The 15,853-nt window shown below is 41.1% G+C and overlaps 1 protein-coding gene across 12 annotated transcripts in view; it reads left to right on the plus strand.

Moving 5' to 3' along the window:
- Positions 1-215: 215 nt before the first annotated feature.
- Positions 216-15,853, plus strand: part of KNTC1 (kinetochore associated 1) — a 94,949-nt gene continuing 79,311 nt past the window's right edge. For 10 of the 12 annotated variants that reach the window (XR_013390956.1, XM_077920049.1, XM_028711173.2 and 7 more), the window contains exons 1-10: positions 216-304; positions 1,263-1,362; positions 4,718-4,838; positions 5,305-5,420; positions 6,197-6,269; positions 6,626-6,703; positions 9,125-9,159; positions 9,865-9,975; positions 13,173-13,266; positions 15,161-15,213. Coding sequence is in view for 11 of the 12 variants with exons in the window: in XM_077920049.1 (XP_077776175.1) it covers positions 1,267-1,362; positions 4,718-4,838; positions 5,305-5,420; positions 6,197-6,269; positions 6,626-6,703; positions 9,125-9,159; positions 9,865-9,975; positions 13,173-13,266; positions 15,161-15,213 (777 nt within the window). In the remaining variant the exon portion in view is untranslated. Of the gene's footprint in view, positions 305-1,262; positions 1,363-4,717; positions 4,839-5,304; positions 5,421-6,196; positions 6,270-6,625; positions 6,704-9,124; positions 9,160-9,864; positions 9,976-13,172; positions 13,267-15,160; positions 15,214-15,853 lie in introns of those variants that run through there. The other 2 variants (XM_028711171.2, XM_028711174.2) reach the window with 2 other exon arrangements.

Below are 15,853 nucleotides of genomic sequence, written 5' to 3' on the forward strand. Positions count from 1 at the left end.
TTTTTTCCTGGAAGCGAGGAAGCTGCGCACTCCTATCGGGGAGCGACCCCGGGGTCTCTGCAGATCCCCCGCTCTTCCAAGAGGGGCGGCAGCTCTAAGGAACCAAGAAGTCTGTTTCCAGACATCTCTCTTGCCGCTCCTATCTCTAGTGGCCGGGGGGGTTTTCCCAGCAGCCCCGCCCCCTGTGCGCTGACTAGATTTGACCCTCGAGGGGCCCCGTAGCCGACTGCCACTGAGGAGCGTGCGCGCCAATTTGAGCGGCGTCTGAGGCGGCGGCGGCTTCGGCGGGGAGAGGGGCGCGAGGGTGCGTGGCTCTCGGCGGCGTCCTTTGGCGGGGCTGGAGCCGGGCGGGGAGGCGAGGGTTGGGGGTTGCCTTCTCCTGTGGGATTTCTGGCTGCTGGGAGCCGGGCGGGAAGCAGCCTGTCCGCCCCGCCGGGAGGGAGGCGGCCCTCTCTCCCATCACGCAGGAAAATGTCAAATGGGGGCACGTGTGACTCACACAGGACTCTCTCAGGCTGGGTTTTTTAAAAAAAGAAGAAGCTAAAACACACATATTAAAAATACATTTTAATAGATACAATATTTTAATAGATTTAAGTGCAGTTATATTTTTCCAGAGGAGTAGCTACTGTATTTGTATATGAAAAACCTAAAGTTTTGAACTCTTTATTACTGTCTCTCACAGCCAATATACATAAATTAGTGTGTAAAGAGCCTTAGGATTTAATGCTATTTATGATATTTTTATTAGTTAGAAAAACTGTATAGAGTGATGTTTGTATATTGGAGGCAGGATATATTCCTAAAATAGAAGAATGGGAAAATGAGTTTCATGGTGTTGATGTTTCTGCTAAATTGACTAGTTAGTTTTGTCTTCTTTAATGTGTGTGGTATTATCTTATTGAGAACGAGACATTTTATTGAATACAGTACTAGGAAAAACACAGGTCGTGCCTCTAATACTGGTGATACATTTGATATGTTTAATCTTGTACTTTTAAAGTATATATTTTAAGAAGTATAATCATTTTTTAAAGTTAAACTCGCCCCCCCCCCCCGGTTTATTCTCTTATAAAAGTCGCACACAACAGGGAAAGCTTATTCTGCTACATTTCTACCAGCTAAATAAATGCATTTCAAATTTTTGCCTGTGGGGACATTGCTTAAAAACACAGCATGGTTATTTTGTCTTAATACAAAGGTTCAAATCATTACTTTGCTGGTCTATGTTGTTCATTAGTTTCTCTTCTGATTTTCTCCAGGGCCATGTGGGATACTGTGGAGCTGTTGGGTGGTGATGATACAGGGAGTGGTGCCCTGTATCATATTAACACACTGCTTAAAGTCACCGCTTCTGAAAAGGTAGAATTTCTTCTTGTGGCATCACTGCAAGAGAAGACTATGTAAAGACCTGTATAATGAATAACTTTAAAACTGAACTAAAAATCATGTTGACGGATGTTTCAAAGGTGCCATTGACTATGATTTGTCCTGTCAGTTGAAATGGGACTATAACTTAGGTTAAACTACTGTGGCATTATGGACTATAGTATCTGGTCAGCATCTAGATCTTCCAGAGGGCCACATTATTATAATAAATAATAAATAGTAATAAATAATAAATTTTATTTATACCCCAGCCAAGACTGGGCTCAGGGCAGCTAGCACCAAATACATACCGGTAGTTGAAAATACAATTTGAATCACATTTAAAATCAAAATACAATTAAGTGGGAACCCACGAATCATAACCGTAGGAGTAAGGAATTAAAAGTTCACCAGGCCCAGCCCCCCGTTCTGCTCCCATATGGGCCGATAGAAAGAGCCAAGGAGGCCACTTACATACAGGGTCCCATAGAAAGAAGGGGGTCAGACTGGGCCCGGACCAAAGGCCTGGTGGAACAGCTCCGTCTTGCAGGCCCTGCGGAAAGTTGTCAAATCCCACAGGGCCCTGGTCTCTTGCGACAGAGCGTTCCACCAGATGGGGGCCAGGACTGAAAAGGCTCTGGCCCTGGTCGATGCCAGTCTAACCTTGAGGCCTGGGAGCTCCAAAGTATTATTGTTTGCGGACCATAAGGTCCTCTGCGGGGTGTACCAGGAGAGGCGGTCCTGTAGGTACGAGGGTCCTAGGCTTGGGAAGGACATGCTAAATAAAGGTTTTGCCTGGCACCTAATTATATATATTGATTACGTTAGGTGAGCCTCCTTGTTCCACAAACAGGGAACCACCACTGAAAATGCCTGTTCTTGTGTTGCCACCCTCTGGGCCTCCCGTGAGGGGGCACACGAAGAAGGGCCTCAGATGATGATTCCAGGGTCTAGATTGGTTCAAATGGGAAGAGGCATTGAGGTATTGGGGTCCTGAGCCTTATACGTCAAGAGCAACACGTTGAATTGGAAATTATTTAGTAGCCAGTGCAGTTGGGCTATGATTGGTGTTATGTGCTCACAATGTCTTGCCTAGGTGAGCAACCTGACTTGCATTCTGTACTAGCTGAAGTTTCCAAACCATTTTCAGAGGCAGCCGCACATATAACGCACTGCAGTAATCTAACCTGGGGGTTACCAGAGCGTAGACAACAGACGTTAGGGCGGCTATCCAGATGGGGTGTAGCTGAGCCATGCCATGCCACCAAGGCCACCTGAGCCTCAAGTAACAGTAATGGATCCAGAAGTACACCCAAACTAGGTACCTCCTCTTTCAGAGGGAGAGTAACCCAATCAAGAGCAGGCAACCTCCCATTTATCTTGTCTAGGGAAGCATCCATTAACAGTGCCCCTGTCTTACATGGATTGGGCTTCAATTTCTTGGCCAGGGTGGATAAAAATCAATGATTTTTAAAATAATAATTAAAAAAATGATTTTTTACAAATTTAAATTGATTTTTTGATTTAAATTGGATTTTTAAAAATAAAATGCTTTTGGAGGGAAAATCTTTACAGATAGTTTTCTATTTAAGTTACATTATACAGTGGTACCTCGGGTTACAGACGCTTCAGGTTACAGACTCCACTAACCCAGAAATAGTACCTCAGGTTATGAACTTTGCTTCAGGATGAGAACAGAAATCGTGCTCCTGCGGTGGCAGCAGGAGGCCCCATTAGCTCAAGTGGTACCTCAGGTTAAGAACAGACCTCCAGAACGAATTAAGTTCTTAACCAGAGGTACCACTGTAGTCCAAAGGCTGTTCATCAGAAAATAAGGATTTATTTTAATTTTTTGATAAATGAATTCCATTAATCCATTCACAATGCCATGCTCTTCCAGAGGTTTCTGTAAGATTATTTGGGGCAGTTTTTCTAATGAGAAGATATTATCACATATGCTTGTTTTTGCAGTTCTCAAAAGTGTGAATTTGTGTCTGCAGAGATGACATGCCTTTTCTTCACAGGAAAAATGTTATAAAATAAACATACAGAGTCGAGGAAAAAACCTTAATCCCATTGTTCCTTTGCAAATTCATATTCACAGAATCAACCCCTTACCTCTTAAATGCTGAGTTCCAAGAGGTTCAATGAATAGTGGGATATATCTGCACAAGTAGCTAAGTGTGAAGCAGTAAAAATGAAAGTGCAAACCTTGTGAGCAGAATACTCCACAAATCTTGGGATCTTTGTGTAATGATTGTGCAACTCAGACTTGAGGCAAGCGCTGAAGGCTCTTAAGGGCTGGCAACCTCTTCCCAGTCCCACTGGGTTCCAACAGCTGCACCAACACTTAACTGTACAGAATACACACCTGAATTCAAAGAGGGGTGGTGGTGGTGGAAATAGTAACTGGCATCTGTAAGTTCTTGGTGAGACTTTGAATTGCTTGCCAGACAACTAATAAGAGTTCACTGGTTCCAGGTCCCCCTTCCCAGAGCTTGCCTGACATTGTCCAAACAATAAAGTCTACCTGGAACTTCAGTCCTGCAGCAGGAATCCCTGAACTTCTCTACTCCAATCCTTTGCTCCCCTTTTCCAGCTTTCCAGCTGTTCATTCTGCAAGCCTGTTCCAGCCTAGGCCTACCACCTGTATCTCCCCCCCCCCCCGCCCCCCGCACTCTAGAAAAAGAAAGGCCAGCCTCTCCAAAGCCAGGGCTGCTGGGAGATAAAGCCCCTTTTAGATTCCATTACATTTGTGTGTAAGATCCAAGTTTTTTTTAAAAAAAATGTTTAACCACATCAGTTAACAAACATGGATACATATGCTATGTTATCATTTTAGTTAAATAAATGATTTAAGTTGTTATTAAGGAAATTGGTTTCCCCCCCTCCTTCCAATAAAGGAGAAAAGTTGTCCAAATATGAAGTTAACTTATTAAACCTCACAATAATATCATAATTATCAGTCTATGTATTTCTAATAGTATAACCAAATCAGTAATTTTTTATATAACTATAAAAACCACTATGAAAATTTATTATTCCAAAAATGAAACATTCATCTGGTTGTAAATATTAAGATTATACCAGCAAGAATGAGCCTTTCTGTAAAATAGTTATTTAAATCAAGTCTTACTGACTAGTGATTTAAATTGTGATTTAAATAGATTTTATTTAAATCAAATCCACCCTGTTCTTGGCTCTCATCCAGTCCACAACCGAGACAAGACGTCGGTCCAGTCAGATGCTAGAAAGTTACAACACACAATTTAATCTGGACAGACTGCTTATCTGTTTGTATTTGTAAATAAATTCTGTTTATGTTCAGATGCTTTCTTTTATTGGTCAGGTTTTGTCTAACCCAAAGTTATATGGCTGTTCCTCCCATGATGGATGTGTGTTGGTGGCTGACAGAACAGTGGTGGTGCTTGATAATATTTGCCAGTCTCTTAAAATGTTTCTTCAGTTTGGTGAGTTTACCATTTTGTATCTTGAAGCAGCCATAAATTGAATACTTGGAACTTTCAACGTAGTGTACCTCAGTTTGTTTTCTGTGCTCTGATCTGGAGTTTTGCATGTTCTGTGATATGGTTTTGAAATCCTGAACACAGGAACTCTTTCCCCTTTGAAGGAAACAGATCAGCCTGGTGCTGTCATGCCCTTATAAAATCACTTGATCAGGGCAGTGGCTCTCAGTATTAATGTTAGTATATTATAGATACATAGCCCAAATTTTTAAAAAGTTTGTCAAAATAATTTTGCCATCTTTTGACCTATGAGTTGTTAAGACAGTAATAACTATCTAGTATTTCCCACAGCAGAGGAGTGTATGAGGCAAAAATTCACTGCATCTCGTTATGTAATAATAATACATCATCATTTCTGAATATAGTCACCCGTTGTGGTATCTGAATACTTCTTTTTAAAACCTTTTAGAGACTGAGGTGGAAGTTGTTGGATTGTGTCAAGAAGCACAGTTTCTTGTGATTGGGGAGAGAAGTGGAAACCTACATCTGATTCATGTGTCAACAAAGCAAACCTTGTTAACTAATGTATGTAGCTTATTTCTTTTTTGCTTCTATATAACTATATGCAGCTGCCTCAGACATTCTTAAATATATGAGTTTCTAAAAAGTTGCCTCATACTGGTTGCATTGATATGTGACACTAAACCCTGGGGATAAACCTAGGTGAGCTTTGGCTCACTTATGGCCCCCTTCCCTTTCCTCCTTTTGCTGATTGCAAGGAAGAGATTGCAAGCTTTTGCTTATATTTTCAGCTAACTGTAGTTACTCATTTTGTCCCAGAACTGTGGTTAGGGTTAAATATAGTTTAGGGAAATAAGGTAGGATTGTAAACTATTGTTTGAAGTTGGCTTTCTCCCTAAACCATAGTTAGTACTAACCATAGTTTGTCTGGATTTAAACATAGCAAGTAACCATAGTAGATAAGAGGCTTGGCATGTAATACTAAACCATAGTTCAGTGTTACTTCTGAACCATTCCAGCCCAGTTACATCAATAGTCCAGTGTTATCAAATCAGTTGAATTTCCTGCTTTGCTATCAGAGGTCTATTTCACTAGAGATGCTGGTAATTGAACTGTGGGACTTACGGGTGTGAAGCATATATTCAACAATTGAACTTTAGTTTTGGTATCCTGGTGAATTTCTGCTGTTGATGTGCTGACTGATTTTAAACTATAATAGATACTAATGTAATTTACAAAATTCATGATTTGAGTAGGATTAAATTAATATGTGGTGTAAATTACATTGCTTTTTTGAAACTCATTCTAATAACCTTTTTTTAAATTAAAAATGTGTTTAGATGTTGGTTCAAAGATCTTCAAATGACAGGACTTATCTGAATCTTATTCTAGAAAAAGATAATGGAGATACAGGTACGATATTTTTTCTGAATAAGCTCAGGTTTTTCTCTTGTAAGCTCAGGTTGAGTGGGGGAGGGGAGGAAATGTAATGCCACAGAATTCTGCCTGGTACAGGATACTTATATGATGCTGATTTGAACATGATTCTGTGAATTTTCATCATATTTCAACTTGTGCACCCTTGATTATTTTTATTTACTTTGATTTCAATTACCTTGGTGTAAACCAAGTTTTCTTCCTTTATTTGCTCATGTTTGGAGATGCCAGATGGCAGTTCCTTTACTTGAAGAAGATCACATGGATACAATTTGATAACCTTTGCTGGGAAGACTTCTTGACATTTACCTTGTCTTTGGTTATTTTGACAGGAACCTACCATGCATTTATTCTCACAAACAGTGGCTTCTTCTGCATTACGCACCTCCCATTTGCCAAAACTCAGGAAGGTAGGACAATGTTCTTTTAGATCTAAAGCCTAATTGTGCATCATTGCATGGAAACATGTACAGTGGTGCCTCGCAAGACGAAATTAATTCGTTCCGCAAGTTTTTTCTTCTTGCGAGTTTTTCGTCTTGCGAAGCACGGTTTCCCATAGGAATGCATTGAAAATCATTTAATGCGTTCCTATGGAAACCGACTTCAGACCAGGTCCGGGGACAATCTGTCCCCCGACCTCTTCTGAAGGCTGGGGGGGGGGGGACCAAGGGCTTTTCTTCCCACCCCCAGCATTTTAAAAAACCCTGGGACAGCGGGGGACTTCTCCGCTGTCCGGGGCGATCTTAAAATGCTGGCGGGCGGGAGCGAAGCCTCCGCTGCCGCCCGCCAGCATTTTAAAAAGCCCCGGGACAGCGGGGGACTTCTCCGCTGTCCCGGGGCGATTTAAAAGCCCCCGGGAAGGCAGGCAGGGGGGACAAAGACTTTTGCCCCCCGCCAGCCTTTAGAAGAGGCCCAGGACCTCTTCTGAAGGCGGGCGGGGTGCGAAAGTCTTTGCTCCCCCCCCCCGCCTGCCTTCAAAAGCCGTCCGGGATAGCGGAGAAACGAAGGCTGGCAGCGCGCTGCGCTTCCCCGCTGTCCCGGAGATTTCCCTATGGGCTTTCGTCTTGCGAAGGAAGCCCATAGGGAAATTCGTTTTGCGAAGCGCCTCCCAAACGGAAAACCCTTTCGTCTAGCGGGTTTTCCGTCTTGCAAGGCGTTTGTCTTGCGGGGCACCACTGTAGTAAGAGATGGAGATTTTCTTTCTGCTTTCTGTAATGATTAGAATCTCAGGTTTGTAATGTGCTGAGCACCAACATCTTAATACTGCAGGAGCAAGAGATTTTGTTTAAGTGGTAATTGATTATGTGTATTAATTGAATTGCACTGGCTTTGATAATCTTTATTGGTTTGTAGTATTCAATGCAGACCAATTTCAATATGTTTGCTTTAGAGAGCCAACAATAACCACACAACTGCTGCAATTGTAATATTTATAAATGAATGCAGGATACTTTTCACATGACCTTGAGCAGGACTTTCTCAGTATCACAGCTTGTTGTGGTGTATTAACCAGAGATTGTAGTTTGCAACTAACTGGTTAGTTTAACAAGTTGTCTTCATAATCCATGGCTTGATGTTGGCTTATTTTGAAACTAACCAGAGTTTGTTGTAAACTGAGATTTTTGGTTTCTTCACAATTATAATCTGGGATTTTGTGAAAGTGAAATTAAATGCTACCAAATCCTCACAATCTTTTCAGAGGAAAATTGTGTGTGTGTGTGTGTGTGTGTGTGTGAGAGAGAGATAGAGAGAGAGGTGTGTGCAGGTGGGTTGTTCAGTTTTGCTTCAACTCTTGCATGTAGTTTTAAATTGTGGATTAATTTTGCATATGAATGTGGCCATTGAGTCATCTGGAGTTACCTGCCTTGTAAGCATACTTGTGTCATGCACTAGTCTGGATTGTATGAACTGATCTGTGATGGTGGTAGTGGTGGATTTTGCCTTTGGTCTGTTCTAAATCTAGTATTTATGACAATATTTTTCTTTCTTTGTTCAACATATATCTAGCCAAAGTGTTTTGTTTTATATTCTTGATCATGCAGATTTTCAAAAACTGAAAGTTATTGTCTATCTTTATTTTAAATAACAGTATCAATATTTATTGCTTAATTATTAGATAAAATTCTGAGGAGTAAGTGAGTTATCCGGCTGCAATCCTAACCTCTTTTCCTGAGAGGAAGCTGCATTGAATTCACTAGGAATTAATTCTGAGTAGACATGGTTAGGGTTGTGCTGCAATAGTATTATAACCAGCAAGGAAAAAGTATACAGTGGTATCTCGTGTTGCGTAACCTCCAGGTTATGGAATCTTCGGGTTATGGCCGTGGCAAACCTGGAAGTATATACTTCTGGGTTTCGCCCCAGGCACTGAAGTGCTCCATTGCTCTGCTTGCGTGCGCAGAAGGGTGCCTCCAGTTATGAATTTTTTGGGATACGGCCGGGGCTCCGGAACGGATCCCATTCGTAACTGTAGGTACCACTGTAATGAGACTTTTTCAAAGACTGATATATCATGGTATTAGATTTCATTGATGCACAGACACTAGTCCATGGAAGCTTAAATTACACTAAGCTGTTAGTCTTAAACTGCTTCCAAGACTCTTTCTTTATGTATGTATACTATAAGTTATTGTAGTAAGCTACTGCAACTGCAAATTTCCTGAAGTATACATTAAAAAAGAGGCCAGGCTAATAAATGTGTGATCAGTAAAGAGTTTACAGAAATCAAATCTGCCTTCTGAATCTGTGACTACAACAGCCCAATAGAAAATACTTTAAAAAAATAGATATGTAATGTTGCTTTTCTCAACACACATTTTATGTTTATGCAGCAATTGACAAGCTGGACTTCAATTCTGCAAAGAAGGCAAGTGGGAGCATTCATATATCTTATATATTGTGTTTTGGTTTTTGAAATAGTTTGGTTGTGATTCATAGTACTGGGTGTGTGTACGGATCTACTAGGGATGCAAAATGTTAATTGCCACATTAAAAATGAATTAATATATCACATTTGTAATCCACTGCTCTTCTGTGATGGAGATTAAGCAGAGTAAGTTATTCTTTCCACTTACCTCAGGAACAGGACGATGCAAAGAACTTTGTGCATCACTCTATTGATGGAAGGAGAGACCTTCCCCTGTTTCAGGAAGCTGAAGAGATTTCATAGAGCTTTGCTAACATTCTTATAAGGATAGCTGCCAGATTCAAGGTTGATATATCTGACCCTGATGGAAAAGTATGCCCTATATGAAAGCAGATGGCAAGCACCAACTTCTCTCATGGGCAGGAGAGAATGCCTCTTCTAAGATGATGCCTGCTGCAACACATGCGTGCATCACCTTATTAATAAATAAAGCAAGCATGCTTATTCCATTAGAAATGCTATTTTTATCCATATCCAAATATCTGAAATGTAATTGATAAAACTACTTGGCTAAAGAATTCATTAGGTTTTTTTTAATCAAGTTACTCCTCCAAATTAATTTATCATTTCTCTTGCGATTGTGAGTTATTTCTACCACTTTAACAAAAAGTAAAATCTGTGAGTGGCTATTTGTCTACCTTACAGTTACAAGGGCAGGTGGAAACATGTTTTATTTCTACAAAAGACTATCACACCATTGGCTGCCTGACTTCCACAACTAAGCACACAACTAACAAGATCACTTTGATAATAGGGGTAAGTATTATTATTTGAATACCTTTGTCTGTGAACTTCCTGCAGCAATCTGTGCTGACTTCAGGATGTGTGCAAAATATTTGGCTTCTGTAGTCCCTCTTATGTGTTCCCATCTCTCTGTTGAGAGATTTTGTACCCAGGTGTGTTTTGCTCTTTTTGTCTTCATATGTCTAAGGCCACAAAATGTGTCATGTGATGTTGTTTCCTTTTCCCAGCCACTTCATTGCTAGCTGTTGCAGAGACAGGCAACATCATGGTTGAATATCCCTAGTGTTATAAGAATTTAAGGTCTCAAATATATAAATTAAATGTTCATAAACTTACAAGGCACATAAACACATACATAAGTATATAAACCACATGTCTGGAACAGTGCAGGAAAGCAGTCCTGAAGCCTTTTTGACTTTCCCAGTGACCTCAAATATTCCTCTGCAGCAAGGGAGGCAAATGGGGAAAGCCCCATTGTCTCTTTGCTCACAAATCCTGTCTTAAGGGTGTATCTGTGTTTGAATAGAGTGAGGCTGTGACCTGGATTCAGGAACTAAAGTATTAACCATCACAAAAGAGTAGCCAGACTGCCCAGGTAATGCAATCAGAGACCATTATCAATCAATCAGTGACCATTACTGGTATCCTGGCCTTAGGCTTCTGCTGTAGGCTGCCCCTTCTGTGATGTATGTATGATGTATTGGGGGGTGGTCTTAGGCTTGCAGGGTGGCAATTTCAAAAAGTCTATATAAGGGCTTGCACACCATTGTTCTGGGTTCCTCTTCCTCCTGCATGTGGTGAGGTAGGACCCTGTTGCAACAGTTTAATAGAGATCAGGCTTACTAGCTGCCTTGCTTCTCAATACTCTGGTTGGCCTCTGTTATTTTCTCCTATCGATAGGGGACCTACATAAGGACTCTATACAGGCTCTTGGGTACCCCATAAGGGGAAAAAGAGCAGTTTTTCTTATAACACTACATAGGTCTGGCAAGCGGGGGCATAGAAGTAATGTCTAGTTCCTGTTTGGATGTATGGGCACTGGAAGTGCTAATTTCAGCTTCCTGGCATTTTTATGCTCGGGGGACGACGACCCATTAATGTGATGATATATTAATGTGATATGTGCAGTGATCTACATGCAGGTTACAGCTGGGCTCCAAGCACCTTCTCCATAAAGGGGATTTTAATAGTAGTAATTGTTACCGGAAAAATCTGCGGGCTCCCTTGGACAAAAAGTAAAGACACCAACCAGAGTAAATTGGAGCAAATCAGCAGCCTGTAGGCTTGGCCTTTATTGAACTGTTGCAACAGGGTGTTCCCCTCACTTGCAAGAGAGAGGAAAGACCCAGAAAGATGGTGTGCAAGACCTTATAAAAACTTTTGAAATTCCCATCCTCATCCTGTAGTGTGTGAGTGTGTGTGAAGTTTGTACAAACTGAATGATTGGGGTGGGGGTGGGGGTTCCTGCTACATAATAATTTTATTATTTCTATTATTTATACCACCCATCTGATTGGGTTTCCCCAGCTTTTGAAATTCCCATCCTCTAGGTCAAGCCCACCCCCAGAAACATCATGCATACATTACAGAAAGGAGGGGTTGAGGTAGGAGTTGTGGTGGTAACCTGAGTGTCCTGTCACCTGGCTGGTTCCTCCTTTCCCCCTCCCCATGAGTCATTTTCTGACGACAAAAGGTAGTCGCAGTTTCCTGCCCCCTGAGGGAAGATCTGATCATTGTTCTTTGTTCCAGTCCATGCTGAATCCACTCCCATATGCAAGTTCTTTGTGATCTTGATTGTCTTCTGTCTGGGATCATCAGGGTTGGCATAGCAACTGGGCAGGGCTCCTGTGGATGTGCTGGTATGGTGAAGGGATTATGGCTGACCAGAACCAAGCCACCCCCCTTTGATAGTCCTTGTCATATGGAGTAAAATAAAAATGGAACAGTGCAAATCCGATGTATGGTTGATTTTTCTATGAATTTATAACAGAAGTGTGGCGTATGTAGTGTGTGAGTGTGTGTGAAGTTTGTACAAACTGAATGATTGGGGTGGGGGGGTTCCTGCTACATAATAATTTTATTATTTCTATTATTTATACCACCCATCTGATTGGGTTTCCCCAGCCACTCTGGGTGGCTTCCAACAAAATATTAAAAATACGATAAAGTATCAAACATTAAAAACTTCCCTAACAGGGCTGCCTTCAGATGCCTTCTAAAAGACAGATAGTTGTTTATTTCCTTGACAACTGATGGGAGGACTTTCCACATGGCTGGCGCCACTACCGAGAAGGCCCTCTGCCTGGTTCCCTGTAACAGTCTACAAAAATGCAAACGCAACACGCTGGCTAATAACTGTTAGTAAATATATAATCGGTATGATATCATTCAAAATATACAAATAAGCCACTTCAAAACAATATATATATATCATACAACACATCTCACAAAATATACAAGTAACTGCAAGACAGTGCATCCGGAATAGTTCAACTGTTTCGGAATAAAGTCTTCATCAGGGAATAATTATCAATGAAATATACATACTAGTGAAGATCATACTAGTGGATCAGGGAGACCTTCATACCTGCCCAACCCGTCCCCCCAAAACAATACTTCCGTCTTGTCAGGATTCAACCTCAATCGGTTAGCTTCCAGCCACTCACATAGGACCTTTACTGCATTCACTGGTTCTGATTTAAAAGAGATGTAGAGCTGGGTATCATCTGCATAATGGTGAACGCCCAGCCCAATCCCCCGATGATCTTTCTCAGCAGCTTCATATTCATGTTGAAAACATGGGGGAGAGGATTAAGCCCTGAGGCACCCCGCATGTGAGAGCCCAGGGGTCTGAACACTCATCCCCCAACACCACTTTCTGGATATGGCCCGGGAGGAAGGAGCAGAATCACTGCATAACAGGGCCCCCAGCTCCCAACTCCTCCAGAAGGATTTTGTAATGTGTGTAGCAGTTGCAATTCAAAGCAGCACTGGAAAAATCCACCAGCAACTGGTGGCCCAGAGTCTTCCAAAAATGTGATGCTGAGCCCAGAAATTGGGGTGGGAGAGGGTTCCAACTTGGCTATTACAATTTTAAAATCTTTGTGCCTATAATGATTTTCATAAGAACTAAATATCTTGAGAATCACTGATTAGGTCTGTTGTGAAACAGAATGCAGGTTTCTGATACAAATACTTTTTCTTAAAAGGGTACAGGTGACTGTGTGATGTCTGTGTGGGAGATGAATCCTAACAAAAGGCAGATAAGCATTCAAAGTGTTGCTGATTCAAGTTTGATTGAAGGTATGTTTTCCAGGCATAGGCATCCTAAAGAACTCTTTTTTTCAAAGACTTAGTTTCCCACGACCTTTGGTATTTATTTAAAAGCCTTTGTTTCCATACTCTTCCAGCTTGTCAATATCTTTTTTAAATTGTGCTACCCAGAACTGGACACAGCAGTTCAAGCGTGATCTGACCAAGGTGGAATAGAGCAATACTATGATTTCCCTTGATCTAGACATTATACTTCTGTTGATGCAGTCTAGAAGAGCATTAGCCTTTTTTGCTGCTGCATCACACTGTTGACTCATGTTCAGCTTGTGGTCTACTAAGACCTTTAGGTCTTTTTCTAAGTTCTTATGCTGGGGGTGGGGGGCGCGGAAAAAGCCACTTGGAATCTGCAAGTGACTAACAAAGATATGAACTTTGGATTTCTGAACTGTACATAGTTGCACTAAATAAAACCTGGAAAAGGCAGGTTGGAGTCCTGGCTGTTTACTTGCAAGCAACCACCTAGAGACCTGATATTTTCACATGTACTATTGACAATCCAGGCGTCCTCCATCTTATATTTGTGCAGCTGGTTATGCCTGCCTAAGTGTGTTACCCTACAAAGGGGGTCTGGAAATAGCCAGTCCTTTTTAGCCAAATAAAGGCAAGCAGCATCTTGGAAAGGGTTCAGATTTATTGCAGACTTTTGTAAGAATAAATGATCCAGAGGAATTATGGACTCCGAGCATACATTTCAAAACCTCTTTATAGCTTTTGCTTTACATGATTAATTTGTGATCGATTCTTTTCAGCAATACGATTGGATAACAGAACATGAACAGCTTCATTGGTTTACAAAAATTATGCTCCTATCTACCAGCAATACAGTGGCAACAGATAGTTCTGAGCAAAGTTTATAGATTCACTTTTCTTCTGTCTCATACAAATGCCTTTGAAGTTTCTGGTCTGCGAAGGGCAATGAGCTCTTGGCGTGTTTTGCTAAGCTGATAAGAAAATAAGAGGCCCTGCTTGCTAGGAAAAAGACAGAAATATTCTCAGGTGGGGATGCAGGGAGAAAATGCTTAAACTTCCAACTCTATGATTCTATTACTCTACAGTGTAAATCCTTCATTTACTCAATTGACAGATTATCTGATTGATACTGGACATCTCTGGCTTTGGGATTTAGTGAGCATTACATGTGTGGAAAGAGAGAGATGCCTATCTTTCCAGTACATTTCCAATAGAAGACAATGGCACAGATACATTGTAGTTGTGACTGTGAGAATGTGCTTATACAGACTTAGCCTTTAGCAAGCTTAGTGAGGTCAGTTGTGTTTGAGAAACATGTACTGCGATAGAGAATGTGAGCATAGGTGCATGCTGTGCTGTGTTGAGCTGAGGGTCTTGACATCTGTCCCAGGTTATGGGTCCCAGGTTACGACAGCTAGGTACATTTGTCTCTTGAAATCTTTATTAGCTTTGACCCTGTTTTCTAGATGGTCATCTTAAATCCCCAGGGCAATGCTCAGGGCCTCAGGACCCTAGAGTTTCTGTTCAGAGACCCCAGGTGTTTTACTGTAGGGATGGGGAACCCTGTGACTCGCCAGATGCTGCTGGACTGCAGCTACTATCCTCCTCATTGCCAATGCCATCATCATTTTATTATTTGTACCTCACACATCTGACTGGGTTGCCCCAGCCACTCTGGGCGGCTTTGAACATATATAAAACATAATAAAATATTAAACATTTAAAAACTTGCCTGACTGCTGGTCCTACTGGCTAGGGCTGTATTGGAGTCCTGTAATATCTGGAGGGCCACAGGTTCCACACCCCTATTTTACAGTTTCTATTTCAAATGCAACTTTTTAAAGCAAGAAATTAACAGACTTACATCCTTTTTTCCTTTTTACATTTTTTACAGCTGCAAAAATGCTTCAGGTTGTAGATGAATTATTGTTTGTCTTGGATAATGAGGCAAGTGCTATTTTGATTTATTTGTTGCCCAGTTTTACAGATTGCTCCTGGATAAGGTTATGTTCCATAGTTTCAGTATTTGGCAAATGGACAATTAGTAAGAAAACGTTTGTTTCCACTAGTGGAATTCAGGGGCATTCATAACCATGATGAGCTCTTATTTAAATGGTTAATTAATATATTGAACTTTGGTTATGTTTTAAGAATGTTTAAGATAAAGGCTACTTATATTTTTAATTGATTTTTAATTTCAAGTAACAAAGCATACCCATACAAGGAATATAGAGTTTAGTAGAAAAGAAGGAAAAATAGCAGCTGATGGTTTTAGTTTTAGATGTTTCAAGAAAGCCAGTCAAATGAAAGTGTTTTTCGATAAGGTTCCATGACTTGGAGGGTGAAAACCTTGTTCGATTGTCTTAACAAAGTCAGTAAAAGGATACCATGTCGAGGTGTGAGTCTCCCCCCCCCCCCCCCGATTGATACTCCTTTTGTGAAATGGTTAATTTGTCCACAAGTAGGATTTCCAGTGTTCAAAATTTGCCATGCACATTTTGCACCTGGCTATCAGTGCCTGAAGTCTCCACCATCTGGTGGTGCATACCTAGGGATTCATGGAACTTGACTGTTTTTGCATACTAGC

This window comes from Podarcis muralis, chromosome 16, assembly GCF_964188315.1.
Source record: "Podarcis muralis chromosome 16, rPodMur119.hap1.1, whole genome shotgun sequence".
Classification (NCBI taxonomy): Eukaryota; Metazoa; Chordata; class Lepidosauria; order Squamata; family Lacertidae; genus Podarcis; species Podarcis muralis.